The 22187-nt window shown below is 37.6% G+C and overlaps 1 protein-coding gene across 1 annotated transcript; it reads left to right on the forward strand.

Annotated features, from left to right (window-relative positions):
• Nucleotides 1-2301: 2301 nt before the first annotated feature.
• Nucleotides 2302-21608, forward strand: LOC140928649 (CCR4-NOT transcription complex subunit 11-like). Its single transcript, XM_073378428.1, has 16 exons — nucleotides 2302-2412; nucleotides 2749-2854; nucleotides 4234-4368; nucleotides 5336-5443; nucleotides 6123-6179; nucleotides 7505-7617; nucleotides 8129-8181; nucleotides 9647-9726; nucleotides 12321-12396; nucleotides 13099-13163; nucleotides 14418-14483; nucleotides 14771-14850; nucleotides 15789-15858; nucleotides 16636-16740; nucleotides 17035-17085; nucleotides 18977-21608. Exons 1-16 carry the CDS (start codon nucleotides 2375-2377, stop codon nucleotides 19097-19099), a joined length of 1326 nt encoding a protein of 441 aa, XP_073234529.1. The 5' UTR covers nucleotides 2302-2374; the 3' UTR covers nucleotides 19100-21608.
• Nucleotides 21609-22187: the final 579 nt, after the last annotated feature.

Raw genomic sequence — 22187 nt, forward strand, 5'->3', positions numbered from 1 at the left:
ACAGCTAATGAAATGTTGATGTCCCTTACTTTGTTTTACAGTACAATAGTTCGGGATCTTGGAATGCTTGTTATGAGCTCATTGTTTTGTGTATTTACAATATTGCATATGCTTGAATTATGAGTGACTCGTTCATGTGTTTGTGGATTATATCTGTTATGTATTCAGGAGCCAGCTTATAATGCAGAAAATTCTAGGAATCGTTAGCACCTCGTCTTGTTAATTAATCAACTTTCAACTGAACCATTATATAACGACTGGCCTCAACGATAGTATTTCATATGGAAAAGAAAGTCGATATAACTGGACTTCATCAGTTATAGCGAATGAAATTTTTATTTTGCCAGTCTGTTGGCCTTTTGATTTTTGAGGTTACATTGTGGACTGTTCACCTTTCACAGTTTAAGCAGTTAGTTATAAATTTGAGTTTTGTAACATCTCACAATTTTAGCGATTCAAATCTTGGAATTGCTATTATTTTTAGTATCCAAGATAGTTAGGTTTCAGATGAAATCCTCGTATATAGCTATTGATTCCAATATTTTAATTAATTTTCTGGGTTTTTTTTGGGGGGGGGGGGGGGGAGGACCGAAAAAAACAAACGGTTAAGGTATAAACCTTGTCTATCAAAATGATCAAGAGTGAAACCGTTTTTTTTTTCTGTAAACTGAATTAAATATAAAGCGAAGAAAAGAGAAAAATATCTTGACGAGTTCCAGTGCTCTTTGAAAAGGAGCTGTAAAACGTTTGATAGTTTGAAATATTGTACAGCCAGAGAGAAAACAATGCATATGTATTGCACGTAGAGACGTTAAACTTGGCTTTTTTGTTTCGTACTTGTATAAGCTAGGTGCAAATGTATAGCATTTAATGAAAGCACTTTTATATGAAAAATGTGTCCTGATTTCAGTCTTCATGAATGTATATGTTATTTGGTTTCCATTTCGCTAGAGCATGTAGAGTAGCCGATAATTTTACAAAAGTTCCTTTTTCCCACGTTAGTCACCTTTGTCAAATACCACCCGAAATTTAATCTGGTTACCTCGCCTGAATTCTTCTCCTTCGATTCTTTGCCCTGTTAGAGTCACTGTGACTCAGTACACACTGACTTATTCCTAAAACTCTATCAAGCAACAAACTGAGTCGTTAATGAAGACAAAGGTTTCTGACTAATCGCTTTGTCTGCAGTGTATTTAATTCGGCGCTCCGGTTAGCGAGTCCGTATCTGGATGTTCAAAGATATTTTAAGCTGGAAAAATGAAAAACATTACAAACTAACAAAAGCGAGGACGTGCGTAAATGTATGGGGTGTTGCCCTTGCTGCAGATAATTTTTGCACTCGTTGACAAGCCCTCTTAACGTCCGCGGCTGCTTTTTTGACGGGGCACTTTTTGAATTTTTCTCGTAGGATCGATCGCTTTAACTTTATTAACTTAGTTAATAAAACTTAATGTTCGTATTTCACTCGCTGGCTACTTTTAGAGTCTCTAGACATGCATTCTAAGCTGCGCTTTAAAATTTGTAGTATCTGTTTGGTCATTCTAGGGGAACATGAGTCTTTTTGAAATTACAAGGGCTTCAGTATTATTTTATGCTGAAAGTGAGAATATTTATATAGACCTTGTCACGGTTTTCGACGCCATCTTGACGAGTAGGCAAACGCGTGAGAAATTACAGTGTTTGTATGAGAGTCTAATATCGAATAATTGCCGTAAAACGGCTGTTCTGAAGAATATGAATTGTAAACTAAAGTTTCACTCCTAAGGATTCTACTCAAAAAATTTGAGGGCGTTCCATGCACTAGAAGACCTAAAACAACGTTTTTAAATTTTTATACATTTGTCTGTCAGAGAAAGTCCCGGGAAAAATTACAGACAAATATATGGAAAATATAAAGCAAGCGTTTTTTAGCACAATCCTTTTGCTTTGTAGCTTTAGTTTACAATTTATATTTTTTTCAGAACAGCCGTTTTATGGAAATTATTCGACATTAGATTCTCATACAAACACTGTAACTTCTCACACGTTTGCCTACTCGTTAAGATGGCGTCGAAAACCGTGACAAGGTCTATTCCTCTTTCCGTCACATGAATCCGAAAATTTTAGGTTTCCTTTTTCTACGAAAATTAAACTAACATGGGGAGTAAAATGTGAGAAATTAAACTTCGGAAAATGGTAGGGAATTTATTAGATCAGTAAGATTCGAAAATTGTACCTGAATGGAACGGTCACCCTCAAGCAAATTGGGGCGAAAATCCGCGATTCTGTTGGTCAGTAACACATTGCAGCGCATGCTCCATTATTGGGACCAAGATGGCCGATTGATTTCTCGTAATTTGCAGGAGCATCTCTGCCTGACTATACGTATTTTAATATGAATCTGTCTCCAAAAGAACTTTCTTCCTTATTAAGGTAAGTCATTTGTCATTTGTTGCTTTCCTCGTGAATACTCGACGCTGGAAAATCGAACTTTTTCGACTCGATCTTTAAATTACATAGCAACAAGTAGGAGCTGTAAGAAGGTAATCGAAAGGATAGTAAATGTAACACCCAAACAGCTGTTGGTAAAATGTCTGTAAATTGGTTCATATGTGAGACATGTGTTACATACTACTAGTATTAGCACTGTTAAAAGCGCTAACGAGCATTTGCATTGCTCTCGTCGTTTATAAAACTTTTACTGCTGTATCCTAATTGTTCGTTCCAGTTTACGTCTAAGATAATTGCGTTGTGTCTCTTTTCTTTTAGCATCCTTGCAGAAGATTCTCTGGCTGTTTCATCTTTTGAAGCTATTGCTAATTCTTTACACCAACGTTTTAACAAAAATGAACATTTTCAAATTGGCTGTGCAATGGTATGATACTAAGTATGTTATATGCAATTGAGGTCATCCTCTTTTTTTCCCGTTTAGCGTCGTCCAACCGACCCAAATTTTTGGCATTTTTAAAAGAGAAAAACATAAAAATGTAACGACGTAGTTAAACCATTTTTCACGTGAAATAATTCTTTTAATCTGAAAAATGAGCGTAGTAACAGCATAGAGAAAAACAGGATCAAAAACAGCAATATTTTTTATAGTATATTGGGCATTTTGTTAATCCAAATATGTGAATGTTAACTTTTAACGTCCTCCTGTTCTGAGACTTCTTGTCATTTTTTCTTTATTTAGGTTTTTTTTTTTCAATCCAACCAACCGACCTACTAAACATCAGGAAACGCATTCAATGCTAAACGAAAAAAAAGGGGATGGCCTTAGTATCAGGGCTAAGGTCCAAGTAACAGGACTCGTTTACAGTCACTGTGTTCCATGATCAGTTTGGTTGAAACCAGTCGTTTCGATACAAAGTTGTTTTGATACAATTCATTTCAATTCAAAGTCAAGTGGTTAAATTGCACAGAAATTTTTGACCAGTACAATAATAATTTGTATAGTTTGTGTGTGAACAAGAAAAACATTTTGGGTGAATATTCTCTGTTCTTTAAGCCAAGTGTGTGAAACTATTTACAATTCAAGTAAATAAATTTGTATCAAAACGACTTGTATTGAAAGGACTTTGTGTCAGAATAAATGACTGTAAATCAGATCGTTCCATCTCAACTTCATATTATTCATGTGGTCAGACTGTTCCACGTCATAAAAATACATCTAATAATGTTAATGTGTAAAGAGCATTTTTAGTATAAAACTTGATACGAGGAACACTCATTTGACTTTTTCGCTTAAAAAGTGAGGTATACACATAAGTAAAACACTTGTCACTGCTAGTGGCTTAAAATAATGACGTACGTACATGAATACATGTTACCAGTCAAAGTTAAATTCAGGTTAAAATTTTTTAACCTAAGTGTAGGTTGGTTCTCACTTTCCTTTGTTTCATAGCCCTAATTATTCATGAAGTAGGGCTACACGTAGGAGACAAAGTAAATTGAGAATCAACCTAAGTTTAAAAATTTTAGTGGATTTGCTATTGGGCTAGAGTGAATTCTTTTCTTAAACCTCTCTTACGGGCAAGTGAAGTTTTTTGGGGGGAATTCCAATTACCGGAGATTTTTAATCAATAATTATTCTGCTCATCAAGATTTTATTTTGGGCTATATAAAATGTCTCCTGGGATAGCACATGTCTACAGTTTGTCTGAGTGGCAAGCTGTAAAACTGATGTTCTTTGAACCCTGTTGATACTGTAGTTGGTGTACCAATGCTCCTAATATTTCTTGTTGTGATTATTTCCAGTTAATGCTGTTACAACAGCCTGACTTATTACCTTCAACCAGCCAGAGAATTGTGGTTCTGTTTTTGTTATATGAAATGTATAAATCTGAGCCTGTTGCTAACAATCCATTTGCATCAGTGTTTGTACATGTTTTGGTGAGTCTTCCTTCTTATTTGGTTGCTGCATGTTGCTCCAGGAGGGGTACTCTTGATTTCAAGTGACAGGGATGATTAAATGGGGCAAAAATCAAAACCCCAAAAATCCGTTGGGCTTCCAACAAAACCCAAAAAATTCCTTGGACCAAAAATTAACCTACAAAAATCCCATGCCAAATTTCCAAGCCTTAAAAATTTCCAGAAAGCATTAACAGTGATAACACAAAAACAGCCACAAAACAAGTTTGGTTGTACTTTATTCGCAGAACTACGTGGCCAGAACACGCAGGCACTACACTGTAACCACAAATCTTGAGATTGTTTTGAATACCCCCAAAAAATCCCTACTTAAATCAAGCCACACCAAATAATACTTGCCAAATTTTCCAACCCCAAAAAATCCCGGAATCAAAAATTTCAAATACAAAAAAATCCTTTGATCATCCTGTCACATTGCAAATAAGGGACTGTTACGGTGCGATAAAAATTACAAATACATGTAATTATTACAAAAAGAAAAGAAATACAAGAACAGGCAAACAATGCATGGTGTACAGAAGCAGCAAACAATAGTTGCTTATTTCTTCAGTTTTTCCTTGGCTAAAATAAAAGGTACATTCTTGTAAAACTTGTTCCTGAGTGCCTTTTGTTTTCAGTTGTTATTATCTTAACTGAAAGATTTAAACTTAACAGATGTACATAATTATTTTTATGATTTTGTTTTCTACCATGTACTAAATATGTGTATGTTATAAACACTACAATCAATGTTAAGATGCTCTCTTGTCTCCTCTTTTCTCTTGGCTATATCAATTGATACGAAAGTACATGTGTTTAATAGAATAAATGAATGAGCTGAGGGAAAGTTGAATTGAAAACACAGTAGTGTAAGATAACATTTATCATCATTTTAAAACTAAGATCATCAGTGTCCATTTTTAACCTTCAATGCCATTTTTTAACGTAGAGTTCAAACAATGAGGAAAGCAGAGTGTGTGGGCTCGAGTCTCTTCCTGCACTAAGCCAAGCTGAGAAGTCTTTTCTGTATCTACTGATCACAACACCATCAAGAGATGTAAGTGTTATATCGGAATTCAAAAGCAGCAAATAACACAGGGTCCAGAGGAGACGTGTTTGTCATTAGAACATCAAAAGCTGTTGAAAACCTCTAAAAAATGTGTTATTTTGATCATGTTACAGTTTTGTTACACATTCTGTAGACTGCAAACCTAGAGACTGAGGGCTCGGAAGATCGGCTTACAATATAAAATACAGAAAGGGAGGAAACAAATTTGGGGGTGATTTTCGAATCCCTGAAACTCAAATGGAATTCATTCACTTCCGTCCCCTAGTGATGCGGTTCACAGTGAATGAAGTCACGTGGTACAAGTTTCCTCCCTTGTCCCTTTTTTACTCGGCACTTCGTGCTTTGGTCGCCCTTCGGGCGACGTGCCGTGCGCCAGCGAGGATATGGCTTGCGGTTATTGATTTTCAAAATGGCAAACAACAAAGTCGATCTGGGCCAGATAAGAAGCAAAGAAATTGTTTACTGTAGATTCATAAAGATCCCATTGGGCTAATTAATGGTGCTAAGCAACAGGTATAGACATTTTTCAAGGTGAGACTTTAAATAAGTAATTCATTTATTCACACGAAACTCCTTTGGACCCTGTGCAAATAAGTGTACAGTTTCATAACTTTGATATTTTTAAACCCATTTTTCATTGTTAATTATTTTCTTGGTTTTTGTTTAGCTTTTAAAGAAAACACCTCGACAAGTGTTAGTGATGGACTTTCCTGGTGGAGGACAGGTAAGCAGGAAAAAATATTAAAATTTGATCTGAAAAGCGAAAATGGACACTAACAGTTTTCTGTTTAACAGGCAGAAAAAACAGATTGGAAACGGGTGTAAATGGTTACCAAAAGCGTTTAAAAATATTCCCATTCCGTTTAAATGGACAACTAAAAATATTAAATGATTGGGTTAGGGCATTAAACAAATCAACCAAAATGTTAAAAAGGTTGTACAAAAAGGGGGGGGTAGCTAAGAACATTAACGCTCTTTGAATAAGATTGTTAAACGATCGTAAAAGTAGAGCTCAAAATGTTAAACTTTTCAACAATAATTAGTAAACAGTTTCAAATGTCCTGCTAGTAATAGGAAATTCTACAAGATTAGATGCACCAAAAATGAAACAAACCACTGCAAACCCTTAGACCTCCTCAAGACAATAAACTCAAAATACACATATTCTATTAGAAACCTAACAGGTAGTCATTGTTAAGATACAGTACAAAAGAGCTTCTTTGATAGGCTGTTAGTCAACTTGTCATTAGTTTTTAGAGAAATCTCTCAGGTACAGCAATTATTGTTATAATTTGTGATATTCTGAGCTGTATTTTTTACAGGTCAAAATTAAATTCAGGTTAAAATTTTTTATCCTAATGTAGGTTAATTCTCAATTTCTTTAGTCTCGTTACCACAACTCATGAATAATATTATGGCTAGGAGACAAAAGAAATTGAGAATCAGCCTAGGTAAAAAAAATTTCAACCTAAATTTAATTTTGACCTATAATAACAGAGTGTGTATTTTGGCTTGGATGACTGTCAGGTGCCGGCTGACAACTTACTGTATTACAATGTGGGGCTTGAATTTTTACAGATGAGCAATATACGTGTATTTTATAACAATTGCAAAAAGCAATAGTACCTTAGTCAAAGATATTCGCTCAATAGATCGAGCTACTCTGATAGTAGCACTTGACAATGGTAAAACTGATGACCTTGTGTCCCTGCATAACATAAACAAAAGGTATGTAATTTTGTGCGAACAAGTTTTCATGCTCGGTCTTTTCTTGTGGTATTTAAAATTCTTGCTTTAATTTGAGAACTCAGGTGGAATGACGTCCAAAAATGAAACACCGTTGTCATTTTTAGTACCGGCAATTACATTTTGGACATTCTATTCCAGTTAGATTTTGCTTTTTGTGTGGAACTCGTGGGTCTGATACATACTGGTGTTCTTCCTCATCTTTGAAGTCACTTATTTGTCCTCAATAACCAACTCAAATGAAGTGGCTATTGTCTGTCAAACTACAGCTTTACTGTTGTGTTCAATCATTCTATATTCCAGAATATAGACCTAAGTTCTTTGCAGTTGGCTCTGACTGAAAAGAACTCACAGTTGCCAGACTTGAGTTGCTGTGGACTACCTGCTGTATTGGGTGATCCTGATCCGGATGTAAGGTACATAATAGTGTACAATAATTCTTACCATAGATTTCCTGAGGTGACTTTTATCAATAATGTACATGTGAAGGGCATTGGGCTACATGTACATTTAACTTGTGTTTTGGATGTGATAGCATTTTAACTGTACATGTATAAAAATTATATTATTTTGTAGGTTACATTTAAATTCTCTTATGTCATGCACTATTCATGTATAGTACATTCTTTGACGTTAGTTGTTGGGGTTTTTGACTTGAGGATATGGCTCAAATGCAGGCTAGTTTTGAAGATGATTGGAGACAAAAATTGCAGCACTTGCGAAGTGAGAATCTCCTTGCAAAGATTATTTAGGACATATAGCTAAAATGTGTGCTGAAAAGTTGTTAATTGACTTGAAAAAGGGAAGAAGACATGTGTACAGTAAAAGAAACTAGAATAGTGTGCGTATAGTGTTTTCTTTCGATTGTTTTTTTTTTCAAATGCCTGACAGAAAGGAAAATCGTTAACACAATGTTCTACCTCACAGCTCAGGATTTGATTCAACTGCTGCATCACAGATAACAGAGACTCTTGTAACAGGTAAATTTGATACATGTACTTCCTTAAATATGACTGACAGCTGCTTTGATCAGTGCTTTGAAAAACTCTCAGGTAACTAAAATAATAACTTCCTATCATGTAGACTAAACATTGTATTAATGTTGATTCTGTTTAAGTCAATCATCTTTTCTGTACTTACTAGTGTTTATCTTGGCAGATGCTGTATTTGGAACCATTATTTTCTTTTTTTAACTTGTACTATGGACTTTGTATCACTGTGAAAGCTCTAATCCTTACTCACTTTTGGTTCAATATCAAATAAGAATTTTTGGATTTATCAGGGCTGTGCAGTAAGACCTATGAAATAAAAAAAGAGCTCTAAGACTTCCTTGTTGCTCAAGAACCAAAATAAGTCATCATTTAATTAGCAACTAGGCACAACTAGAGCACAGCATCATTGATGGTTTTTTGACAGAAAGACAGTAGAGACCAGTGGAGAGTAAAGAAGTACCTATGACCAGTAGTAGGGGAAATAAACCAACAACAAACCTAAATACACGTACATGCATTATTAGAACGATTTTTGTATAACCTTGAAAAATGGTTTCAAAAGTGTTCGTTATTTACATGTATTTTATCAGCCAATGGATGAAAAGATCAAAACATGGACTCTTCGTTTTTCCGCCAAAGAAAACCCTAATATGGAGAAGGCATTGTTTGATTGGCCAATCATGTTGCAGTATGATGTGAAAGTGAAGTATTGGTTGATTTCTAGAAAGTTCTCGGGCATGAAGTTTTTTTCACCCGAGCATTCACTTAACCAACCAAAAGCCACATGCATTTGTATCCGTTCAATAAACCAATGAATAGCTCTATTTCCGTTTGTTTGTCATTTCTGTTTTGTTCGCCCATTTTTATTTCAAGGTCATACAAGGTCATGCTCTTTACTAATTAAAGTGAATCAAACCCTGGGCCAATTGGGGAGAGGCAAGAGCTTTCACCAATTTTTCATTTCCTCCGTAAGTGATATTCACCATTCACAAAAACATCATTGCAAAGTTATTTTTCATTGTCCTTGTCAGCAAGACAAAAATACCCATTCAATGTTAATTATTTTCTCTGTAACAGTCTTTTGCTGCTTCTTCATGTTTATTCAACCAATGCAGAATTATGCATGTACATATTTACAGCTGTAATAGTAATGCTTGCAGAGAACACAAAACACATCCCTTTCGCTTCAAGAAAACTTTACAAGTTTCTTTCAAAAAAAAATTATACAATGTAATGATCCCCCCTAATATATCCCCGCTTCCCACCTGTCAGTTCATTTTGAACTTCGGTACTGCACAAGGTTCCTTTTTGTTCTGATTCTTTGGTTGGGTGATAAGTAAATGATTTTCCTTTCCAAGAATTATTGTCACGACCAAAGCAGAAAATTATTTTTAATCAAGAGAATAATTTATAAAAATTCAAATATTGATTATGTTTGTTATTTTTATTTTAGGGCGTAATCCCCCCTCTGAGTTAAACCTCAGGCCAGTGTTTGTCAGGGTCCCACCACCTCTCTACTCCTGTGATGACGAGGTAAAAATTCTTTGGATAAATTCATGATTGTAAGATTAGTGCATCTAGTGAATCTAAACTGAGATAGATTAAGCATGATACGGCTTATCTCCTTAGTGGTTCCACTGTGATAAATCAAGAAAGATGGTAAATATTTAGCTCAGTAGTGAATGAGGATGATGTAATGAAGATTACAATTAGATTACGGGACTAAAAACGGTATTGATTCTTCAGCAGTATTCCATCTTTGTTTATTTATCACCAGACGGTGCACTCTTGTCATTGCTTCATTTTCTCACAGAATACAGAGCATTTTCACATGACGTTACGGCAGCCATGTTGGTGTTCCAAACAAATCCTGTGGGAGTTAAAACTCTTTTCTTATGTAAACGCTTTCTTTTGTTTTGTACATGTACTTACAGTATATGGCCTTGCTTTTCATGAGTCTCTCCATAGCTCAGTTGGATAGATTGCCATTTTGTGTCTTAGAGGTCATGACTTCAAATCGTGTCAGGGTCTCCAGAATTTAAGTGTTCCATCACAGTTATATATCTCTGTCAATTTGGTGGCCTGTCCTTCATGGCTCAGTTTGGCTAAATTACATGGCATAACTCCTTTAATGCCTTGAGTATTGGTTCAGCTGGGATTTCAACCCGTAACCTCCTCTTTTACACGGTTTAATACGCTACTAACAGACTAAGTTACATGGTGTGCAGTGTTTTTGCTACCTCTACATCCTGCATCCCTGATGCATAAAAATCCCCAAAGATGCAAAATAATTCCTGGCATGCATCCCATAGGATGCAAAGATCAATCGATCTGAACATGTGTATTTGTAGAAGTATCCTGTTCCTGTAATTTCTGTCGCTGTTATTATGGCTGTTGTTTAACGTTGTATATTTCTTTTAACCTTTGTTGTGCTTGAAAATAGAAGGACTATAATTTAATTACAGTACACTGTAATATAGAGTTTTGGAGTCTGTCTTCAGATTAACTTCTGGTCACATAATGTCGCAAGCATTTTCAATTTTGGACTTGCTTTTTTAACTGGGACTCATGATTTTTCACAGATGAGTTGCAGGACTCACCAAAACTTTTTGTAACAAAATCACTGGGTGTGAAATGTGTTGCGAAGAGTGCTGTTAGATACAGTGCTTATATTACTTATTTATTGCTTAGTGTTGTATTTCAGTTGTATCTCGGTACGTGTGCACGTACAATTTTATTTTCAGTGCGCACATTATTTATTTATTTAATTGACGTGTACATTTAGTTCATTAATTAACATCTTAATTTTACTTTGCGTTATTTTCCTCACTTTATATCTGTTGCCCGTGACTGTGCTCACATGGTGGGTGGCTCCTCCTAAAGTGTTCTGCAATAATATTGGTAGAGGATTTAATGGAGCCGAAACCAATTGTGGAATTGCACATATTTTAGGCATCCTGCTGATGAACAGTTGCGACTCGTAGATACGTATTGTTTAGCAACTACTATAATTTTGTCTACTTTGAACACCAGGGGCACATGCTATGCTTTCTGTTTTATCCAGGTGTCTCTCAGAAAAAAACAGGGAACACAATGTTGTATTGATATTAAGACTAGAGCAAACAAAGGCACCGCCGTAGCCAGTATGAGGCGAACCGAGGCACTCGCCTCGGTAAAATTTTACCAAATACTGTCGATTTTTATTTTTTTAATCAGACTGATAATATTAGAAGATTTCATACGGCTGATTTCGTACAACGGACCGTGTGTTCGCCTCGGTTGTAGTTTCTTCCTGGCTACGGCCCTGAAAGGGGAAGAATAGTAGGTACAATGATTGCAGCAAAAAGTCAAGAAAGTGAAATTTGTTTAGTAGAAGGCAGAAAACTTTATTAAATGGCTAACCAAAATCACGCATACCGTAAAATTCCGAAAATAAGCCCTGGGGCTTATATTTTTCAAAGGCCCTTTTAGAGGGGCTTATTTTTGGAGGGGCTTATATTCAGAGGGTCTTATCTTTGGAGGGAAATTTGCCTTTCTAAATCGATTGGGCTAGCCATACAGTTGGAAGGAAATTTACTGTTTTTGCTTTGTTTTACTTAATATTTGTGGGCAGTTTCCAAGTATAAGCCCCTGGGGGGCATATTTGGAGGGGCGATTTAACTGACGGTTTTTTGCGTTACAAGTTTGTGGGGCTTATACATGGAGAAGCTTATTTTCAGAATTTTACGATATTAGGCTATTATTGCTACTGCGTTAACCCTTTAAGTCCCAATAGTGACCAACATCAATTTTCTCCTAACAATATCCATACAATGTCAAGAGATTAGGTTATGAGAATTAATAAAATGATCACCTAAGAGAAAATGCTTTAATCTTTTATAAAATTCTCTTAACTCATTCTTTAAGGAAATGTATAGAGATCAGTTTGTACATGTATATTGGGGCTTCAAGGCTTAACCCGCCGAAGTCTGTCATTATTTGAACAGGGTACAATACCTACAATTACCACATGATACATTGTCAAGGACAATAGTCAAAATATTAAGACAGTGTACTGACAGCCGTGGTTAATGAGAGTGTTCCAGATGTGCTTTTTTTCAATCCTGTTGTGTTTGTTTTGTTTGTAGCTCGTGTGGATGAATCCAACCAGTGAAGTGCATACAGTTGAGTGGGACAGTACAATGTGTGTTACAAACAGTGCTGGTAAGTAGACTTGATGCTATCAAGCTGGGCCGAGTTGTGCGAGGCTGGGTTAAGATAACCCAGGGTTAGTGCAAGATTTGAATTCAGATTTGAAAGCTTGAAAAGCATTTCAGTTTTAATTCTTTTTGTCTACAAGTTGATGATTGGAAGCTCTAAAAATAACAGAGAAAATTATCCGAGAAAATGCTTTTGAATACAAGATAAAGAAACCAGGGTAAATTCAACCCCGGGTTAAGTGCTAATCGGCCTTCGAACAACTGGGCCCTGGCTGTTAAAGGGGTAGTGTCACGTGGTTATTACTGTTTTAGGTCAACTCTGTGCCAAGTCATTTCTTAGTGCCCATACGCCACTTGCACATCTCCCATAATCATTAATGCACCATATTTGCCCCCCCAAAATTCTGCATAATTTATTAAAATCTATTAATTGCATTTCGTGTAACTTGCTTTACGTTGTGGCTCTATTTTAGTGTTGTTATTTATTTATTTCGCTACTCATATCTTTCTTACAGTAGTTTAAGATTGCAAAACATGTCTAGAAGCAAGAAAATATCTGCAAGCTTGTTACAGCTTTTCTAAGGAGATCTCCCCTTTGTTTTTTGTGGTGCAAACCTGAGTACAGTTTACATGTAAATAATGCATTATAGCTCTTTCAGGAAGCTTTTTTCAAGCAATTTGTGTTTTATTCTCATTGTATTTATAGGTGCAGAAGTTCGTAGGTTAATGAACAAAGCTTTTAAGGCTCCCTTGGTCTTACAACAACAACAGGTGATAAGAATTCTTGTTTTTTGTTGTTGTTGTTAAAAAAGCATGCCACGCTTGACCTTTAGCCTTGGTATCTGGTCACCTCGCCACCAAACTATCTCGCCACCGATGAAGTCGCCACTAACCGTCGTTTTGATCTGTGATTCATGAACGGAAATTTCTTAACCGTTACTATATTTTTATATTTCAAAGAAATGACCAGTGGTTGTGAAACGTTTCTGCCAGCGTTTTAAATCTCTCAAATGCCGAAGTTTACATTCACCGAACCTATACTTGTGTTATTGCTGTTTGCATTACCAAGAGCATAAAACGTCCGACGCAAGGATCGTCAATTAGGATCGACAGATTTGTATTTGGGTCGACTTTAAATTCGAATAACCTTGATGAAAAAGTAAAAATCTTAGGAAAGTAATCCTAGGTATTAAACTGTGGCAATTATTTCAGAGTTATTCGTTGGTGACGAGTCGACTTATTGGTGGCCATTTCGTTGGTGGCGAGATGACCGTAAACCTTAGCGTTAGGCTACTTCTTTGTGCCAAGTAGCACACGGGAATTAGGGGTCTCAGTGTTGAGAAGTGTCACGGCTGTGATCATCATAGATAAACATAATGTAAAATATACCATTGACTGTTTCTACTGTACTTGTCTCCTGTTAACCAACACTACTGTAAAAGCAGTGAAAGAACATCTAATAAAGAAAAATCGGTTTACAGTCAAGTCGCCCGAAAGTGACTAGTTTCTTTCAAAGAAACATCCTATGTTAGTCTGCGCAGCATGCAGTTTTTTGTTGGGTTCTTCGTTTGTGGTTCGCAAAGTAGATACACCCTCGCGAAAGTAACCTGAGATCAGGCCTAGCCTGTTTTTATTTGTCTTTTCGTTCTTTTCGAAAACATCACGCGCGCTCGACGGACTTTCAAGAGAATATAGAGGGTCTGTGAACAGGCTAATCCTATCTATACTTGTGGAATGTATCTTTTTGTGTTCAAATGGATATCCCCAAATGTCCATGTATTCCACTATGTTCTGTATAATATGTATTCAAAATTGTTTACTAAGGTGTTTGTGGTATGGAGGTTTGTTATATCAAGGTTCCATTGTACAATGGTCATATTCTGCAACTATGAACCTGTGCATGGAAGGGTACATTTAAGTACTCTTTGCTGTAATGCTTTTCTTACTTTTCCTTTAGTGTACAGTGCATGTATTCTTTACATGGGTCTTGTGTTGGCTTACTAATTTTGTTGTTTTTGTTTCCAGCAAGTTTTAAGTGAACTTGAAAAAGACCCTAAACTGGTGTATCACGTAGGACTTACTCCTAGCAAGGTACGTGAACTCCACGGCATAAAAACAGCAGAAAACAAACAAAAAAACAAACAAAACAATGATACAGATGACTTTTCTCACACTTATTTAAGGTTTTTAATTCTTCGTTAGCGGTAATTTGTTCTTGCAATTGTTAAGAATGCTCCTTTCTGCACGGAAATTTTTGTCTTATTAATAATTTGTGCCGCATGCATATACGTATTTGATTGATTTTTTTTCCACGTGAACTTTGTATTTAACGATTTTTAGTAACCTTGTATCTCTTATTACCATTATTCTCTCAATAGCTCCCTGATCTTGTGGAGAACAATCCATTGATTGCCATTGAAGTCTTGTTGAAGTTAATGCAGTCGAATCAAATTACAGAGTGAGTGGTATTTTTTTGCAGTTCCTTCACTGTGCAGTTCTTAGCCTGTGTAGCTGGCGGAAGTAGCGCGCCAGAGCTGTAGTTTGTAGTTTTGGCAGGCCCCAAAACTCCCTCGCTTCGCGTGGCGGCTCTGCCGCTAAAGATGCATGGATTCCGCTGTCACGTAATTTTTTACACGTGTCAATAAAAGAACCGAACGAAAGTCACACGAGTGGTAGGTCCTTATTGTATACTGTAGGTTGTTTTGGTAAAATATATAGAACCGCCTCGTTAATTTTCGCCTCTTTGTTATTTCGATATTGGGAGAATGTCCGATATGTCTCCAAGACACACTAGTCATAAAGGTTGAAATGAAGGCGTTAATGAGCAAACGTCCAAAAAGCTGCGCTTCCTCAGGCGTTTTAGTCCTTTTCTTCACAGAGACGAGCGCGAAACGCGAGAGACACGCGAGTGACTGGTGATGAAACGCAAGGGACCCGTGGGAATGAGAAAAATGAGAGGTGAAGACGTCTCACCCGTTGTCTCCGTGCCGCCTTCTTTTGCGCGCACGTTTTCAGTGAGGGAGAGACGTCTGGGTACGAGGCAGAACCAGAAGCATATATATGCTTCTATTACAAAACCACTAGTCTTGCTGTCTCCTCCTTCGTGCCCTTACACTCACTCCTGTTACCCGGATGTTTTACGCGTACATCCGCTGTACCAGTGCACTACATTGATACTGTCTCTTGAGCTCTTAGAAAGAAAGGTCTCATTGTAAGCTACGTGAACCTATGCTCTACTTATGGTTAGGTCAGTGTGAAGAAGATAAAAGGTTACTTACTCTGTAGCGAAGAGTATTTCTTTTACCCCAAACTACGTTTTACCTCAAGGTGTTCAAAATTCCAGAAAAAAAAACTCTTCTGATCCGTTTTCTCGGCATTGTGCCTTTTTGTTTTTAGATATTTTTCAGTCTTAGTAAACATGGAAATGTCGCTGCATTCTATGGAAGTAGTTAATCGACTGACTACGGTAAGTGAAAGTCGTTTTGTTATTTGCATAATTGTCGACAGGGCATTTCATACCTTCTTGAGACGATATACATGTATTACTGTAAATAGCATTTTTGGTCAGGTAGTTTAAGAGAGGTGTCTAATTACAGTGCGACTATTCGAACTGGGGCACTTGGAAGAAGAGTATCCAATAACAATGTGTTTTGAAAACAAAAGATTCTCAAGCTTTTTTGCAAGCAAACCAATAAAATTCAAGGTTCAGGAATGCAACCGTTGAAAACTTTGAAACCGTTTGAAGTTACCTGATCTCTCAGGAAACAACCCTCAAATTCATGAATGTCATTAGTCCGTCTGCAAAAAAACCTTGAGTATCTTTTCGAGTAGTCACACTGTAATTCTGTATTTGCTAAATAACCCTGCGTGCAGACTTCTCCTTGTTCCTTTATTGCACACGAGTAGGAATAATTGAAAAAATAATTAAAATATAATACAATTATCCTCTCCCCCTATGGGTCTTTTTAGGGACAATAAAAAAAATAATTAAAATAGAACACAACAAAGATAAACCTCAACTAGTAGGAGGCGAACCAGTTGGCTATTGTACAAGCATGGCCGAGGATTTGAACTGGGGACTGCCAAGAACGAATCCAGCTCGAAGTTGTTAGCGTCCGGGGCGGGACTTGAACTCGGGGCTTCCGAATTACAGGTCCAGCGTTCTAACCGCTCGGCTACGCAGCCTCCACATACTGGTTCTAATCCATACAGCAGAATAAAACCTTTTTTTTTTCTCTTTCAGGCCGTAGATCTTCCCCAAGAGTTTGTTCACCTGTACATTTCAAACTGTATCTCGACTTGTGAAAATATAAAAGATAAATACATGCAGAACAGGCTTGTCCGACTGGTAAGTCAACATATTTGCAGTCATCTGCATGCGACATTAGCCTGTTTTATTGAGCCACAGTTACCCACAGTCTCAGTCAAAATTGTTGCGACACTTTACCTTCTTCTTACTCTCCCAATGTTGGTCTGCCAGATTTGGTGAGATAACTGCGATAAACAACATTGGGAGGAGGCGGGCCAGAAGTAGAAAAACAGCGTTCTATGGATAAATGTCTGAGACTTCAGGTTATACAGTTGAACAAACTGCCAAAGATTCTGTTCCTCAGTCTATATTATTTGTATTCGTTTATTTCAGGTCTGCGTTTTCCTTCAGTCTCTTATTCGTAACAAGATTATTGATGTCAAGGTATGTTTCACGCTTCAAAACAAGGGTTTTTTCTTCCCCTGTGTACTGAATGAGAGACCCTAACGAATAACCATTCACCACTTTCACTTTGCCCATACTACACCTTGTTTATCCTCCAAAATCTTGCATAGCCATTTTTCAATGCCTCCGGGGTATTACAGTCGTCCCAAGGGAAATTGAAGACAATGCTTATGCAAAATTTGTTAAGGGTAAAGAAGGTGTTTTATCGGTACTGTGAAAATATATAACAATTATTCACCGAAGTGGAGGTGGCTAGTCCTGGATATTAACCGAACTGCGAAGCAGTGAGGTAAATATCCACGACTAGCCACCGACACTGAGGTGAATAATTGTTTTAGTATATACTAAAACAGTGAGATAATTGAGCACAAAAAGGACGATTTTAACTCAAATACTGTTGCAAACGATTACAATTTTGGCGCGTAATGACCGGGCGGCCGCGGCCGTCGCTTTTTCTTGCCGGCAACTAAAACTTTTAAAGGCATTTGTTTAGCTCTTGCGGGGAAATTTCTTCAAAAGGAGTTTTGAATTCTTTTTGTATTTAAAATCATTCTATAAAAAAAGATTATTAAATTTAGTTTTAAGCTTATTTATGAACAACTCAACTAAATAAAGTAAGCAAGACTTAAGCTTCATTTGCATTTGTAAACAAAAAACTTTTTCACCGGTTTTATCGATAACTTCGTGTCAAAAAGACAAAGCTTTACCTGTTAAAACTTCCAATCCGAACTTAGTCACCTTCTTCGTGTATTTCGGAAACAGCTTGCTTGATTAGTTGTGAAATTTCTTTGTTTGTTTACGGCAGCAAACCGGGAAGGCATTTTGCTTGCAACTTACACGAGTTTGGCGTCGCTCGCTCCGAGGAACTGGAGGTGAATCAGTGAATAGTGCAGGATATTCACTGATTGAGTAGCCAATCAGAGCGCGCGAAAAACACTATCCACTGTTTTAGTAAATACTAAAGTAAATTATGCTAAATATCATCTCCCCTGTTGGCCTGTGTATCCAGCGGAATAGGGAGGGGTGTAACAGTGATATGGGCACCCCCATTCCCAAAACCCTAGTGATATGGGCATCCCCTGTAACCCTAACCCTAACCCAAATCGCTAAGGTAATATGAGAAGGGGATGCCCATATCACTGTAGCAGGGGCAACAGCGAGCACGAAGCCACGAAGCCACGAGGAGAATGGGGCGAAAACAGCGCTCGCTAAACAAAACTACCAGCTATTCAGGCTAGTCCCCAGTGTGTCATGGGCATCACTCGGGAGTTTGATGGATACTCTCATAGACAATGAGCCAACCATACAGTGCCATACTTTTCACTAGATTTTATTTAACGAATCTGATGAAGATGCAAGGGATAATACTCCTTAAGCATTTTGTTGCAACTGTAGTTGGAGACACATTCCCTCAACATTACAATATTAGAACCATTTTTATAGTTAATAATATTCGTGTTCAACAAAACAGACAATTATTCGTACTAAAAGTCCCTATTAAGTTGTTCTATTTTTGTGAAAAAGAATGTATTTGTCGGGTCACTGCCTTACGGTAACTTTCTTATCGTACAATCCAGATTTTTATCCTTTCCATGTGCTAACTAAGGCATGAATGTAGCTTCTTCGCTCCATTTATAATATGCCAGTTCCTTAATGCAGATCTTTTGGCTGGAAATAAGGGGCTTAAAAATGACCGCTTTCGATTGATCTGCAAAGAAGCAACAAAACGTCAAAGCAAATAAAATTTACTACAAAGAATTGAAATTCCGTCCGGTGAGTTCTGGGAAAAGTGACTAGAAGAAATGTAAAGGTGAGTTAGCTTGTTCTCACGTGATAGTTGCATTCATTGTCTGTTCTTTTCATTTTACAGGATCTTTTCATTGAAGTTCAAGCTTTCTGTATCGAGTTCAGCCGCATAAGAGAAGCGGCTGGCTTGTTTCGACTGCTGAGGACACTAGACAGTGGAGAAGCAAGCCCTGCACCCACCAAGTAGACTTCCATTTGAGACGCAAGATGTTCTTTAGTAAAGTAGGAGCCTCAGTCCTTCGCAGAGTCTCCCACTTGTAATCAAGAACACTCGCCAAAAGATAGCTCCGGCGGACATCATTCTTTTTCCATCGTTCTCTCCCTCCTGTACCTAACCAGCCCGGCTCGGCGTGGCAAAAGAGAGGTCTCTCCGGAGGAGAGGGGTTAAGGAATTATTGGGATCAAGCAAGTTCGTATCTCCACACCGAACAACTGACATGTACAGGAAAGAACTTTAGAAGCTTGGATTCTCTTATACGCCGTAGTAGTGGTGTTTCTGTGAAAGGTCCTTTTCCTTTTAATTTTGACATGTGGGTGAACAAGCTCACTAAAAGTCTCTATAAGACGGACGCCTGCAGTACTACTGTTCTTTGGTCATTGGCCACTTAAAAAAAACGATAGGGAAACTGGGCCGAGTTAGCTTTCCCAAAGACTTCTGGGACTGTTACTGGGGACAGGGAAAAAATTGGCCAATTAGCCTCCTTGAGATTGTGCGGGAGACCTGGTCAGATGGTTTCAAAAGGCATTGTGGGACTGTTTTGGGGAACGAATTTTTAACATGGAGGCAAAATCGTTTCCCACAACAGTCCCACAATGCACTTTGGCAACAATCTCGGCCCGGTCTCCCGCGCAACCTCAAAGAGGCTAATAGCTGACTGGCGCGTCCATAGTGGCGATCCCAGCAACATTTGCGGGACACATTTCGTGTTTCTTAAGTGACAAATTGTTTGTTACTTTCGATTTAACAATTATTCCTCGAGCCCGAATGGGCTCTGAGTCAGCCGAATGGGCTATTGACTCAGAGGCCATAAGGGCGAGAGGAAGAATTGTTTTAGTAAAATCCAACTAGTTGGTCAAAAATATCGAGAATAAAAAAAATTTTAGCTAGTTAAAGCTAGACTTTAATCCTTTTTTGCCGCCAAAAAACCCGCGCTTTTCGCTACTAGTGGGCTATAACATATAGCCTAGTAGTATCTCAACCAATCAGAACGCAGCATTGATCATAGACCACTAGCTGGATTTTACTAAAAACACTTAGTCCCAGTCCCAGCGGTGTCTTTCTTAGAGAGATTTGACTGTATTTCAGAAGTAGTTCTCGACTCCTCGTTAGCATTTCTTATTATTAAGCGTATAGCTATAGTCATTTGTTGTTTCGTGGATTGTTCACCAGCGTGTTACAAGTTACTCATAAAGAAGTTTCCCTACCATTCTGTATGTAACAAATTTCTGCTTCCTTTCGCCCCTCACGGTGTACATAACAACTCTGAGAACTTTCGGTGTTTTTTGCTTACAGTCGGCATCAGAGACCTCTTTGAAATGAGGCCTCTGCTAGCTGGGAAGTGGATAGCTCTACCCACCGTTTGAACAACTGGGGCCTGGGGCCCGTTTCTCGAAAGTCCCGGTAACTTTTCGGGCTCGAAATCAAATATTCAAATCGAAATATATAGAATAAGAGCGCGGGTCCGGGCTACTCCATTTCGTTTCATTAACTGATAGTTTTATCATGTTAGATGCAAAACGATTGAAACCTCGATCTTTGTAAACGGACACAGCTTACCGGGCCCGTTGATTATCGGGACTTTCGAGAAACGGGCCCTTGACCTCTAGGAAATTATGTCATCATTGGTTAGATTAGAACGCCAACTAAAAAGATTTCTTAAAATACACTTCGAATTTGCGCATTTTTCTTTCTTATTCATTTGGAATTAAACGATAAATACGTTCGTACACTCCCTTAGTTTCTCAAAAGCCATACCCGATTCCAGACCAAAACGGCGCAAAAAATATTCCCTTTGGGGTGGCACATACTTATGGGGCTTATATCAGGGAGTATCTCTACACACACCCCTCCCCTCCCCCCCTAGCGTTAGCCTCCCACGCAGACGTTCTTGGGGCTTCGTCGGGCGTTGATGTCATTCATTTTATCTTCCTTTGTTTTTGTCATGCCCTCCAATATATAATTACTGCGCTCCAATATGTAGTAGTCAAGCATTTTATGTCGTTTGCAGATGTTTATGTATCTAGTCTGTTACTATTTTGTTGTACGTTGAACACCGAGTTCCAAAATGAAGCCACTTTTTTTTGAAGTGTCTATGAAGATTTCGCAGTGACAGTGATAGGAGATGTTTGAATGGCTGTTTTATGAGCATTTCAACCTTTACCTCCCATACAAATCCTTATGAGATAGTAGCCTGCGTAGCATGGCGTTTTTGTCGAGTGCGATTTCTCTGCCCTCGCCCACCAGACTGCCCACCTATATTATTTAGCGCGCCCAACCAACACCGCCATGCTACGCAGGCTAATAAGATAGCTTCGAGGAGGCGGTTGTGAGCCTGGCCTCCTGTGGTACTCCAGATTGGTAGTGTAGAAATCTAGTAAATACTTGGTTATTAATCACATTTAATAATGTTTGATAAATATCCCATTGTGTTTACAAAAGATTTTTCAAGATTAAAACTTCAAATTTCTGTTCTGAACTGTAACATTTTCCTCTATAAACTTCAACATTACGCTAACGATTTATGTCAATGACAGCATATAATACTATAATCATACTAACAATTTGTCAAATAATCATATTCTGCCAAACAATTTTTTAATATACAACTAGCAGAAATTTAAAAAACCGTAACTGCGCGCGTCTAACTCCCAGTTGTGCCCGGCATTTGTTAATTCAAAGAAGCCATTTTAAAAACTACACGTGGGTGATTTCCACGCTTATTCATTGGCTCCATTGGCAACCAACTATCTTCTTTGCACAATAACTGTTCGAAGGAGCAAATATTGCCTAGAAATTTCTAAAACTCGAGAAAGACTTAACATTTGTGGATAACCGTTCCGTTCGTGTAAGATATTCGGAGTTTTTCTACTAACTTACAATTTTCGGAGCTTGTGTATTTCACATTGTTAGAGTGATTTTTACTTAACCCGTGAATACTACGCACCATTATGCACTAATTCTATTGTCTTCTTATGTTTATTTATAGCTATTGTTATTAACTGTTTCACTGGTCAAGTGAAATCGCTCTATTACCAAGATATTGCGATTATTGTTC

This window comes from Porites lutea, chromosome 2 (genome assembly GCF_958299795.1).
Source record: "Porites lutea chromosome 2, jaPorLute2.1, whole genome shotgun sequence".
Taxonomy (NCBI): domain Eukaryota; kingdom Metazoa; phylum Cnidaria; class Anthozoa; order Scleractinia; family Poritidae; genus Porites; species Porites lutea.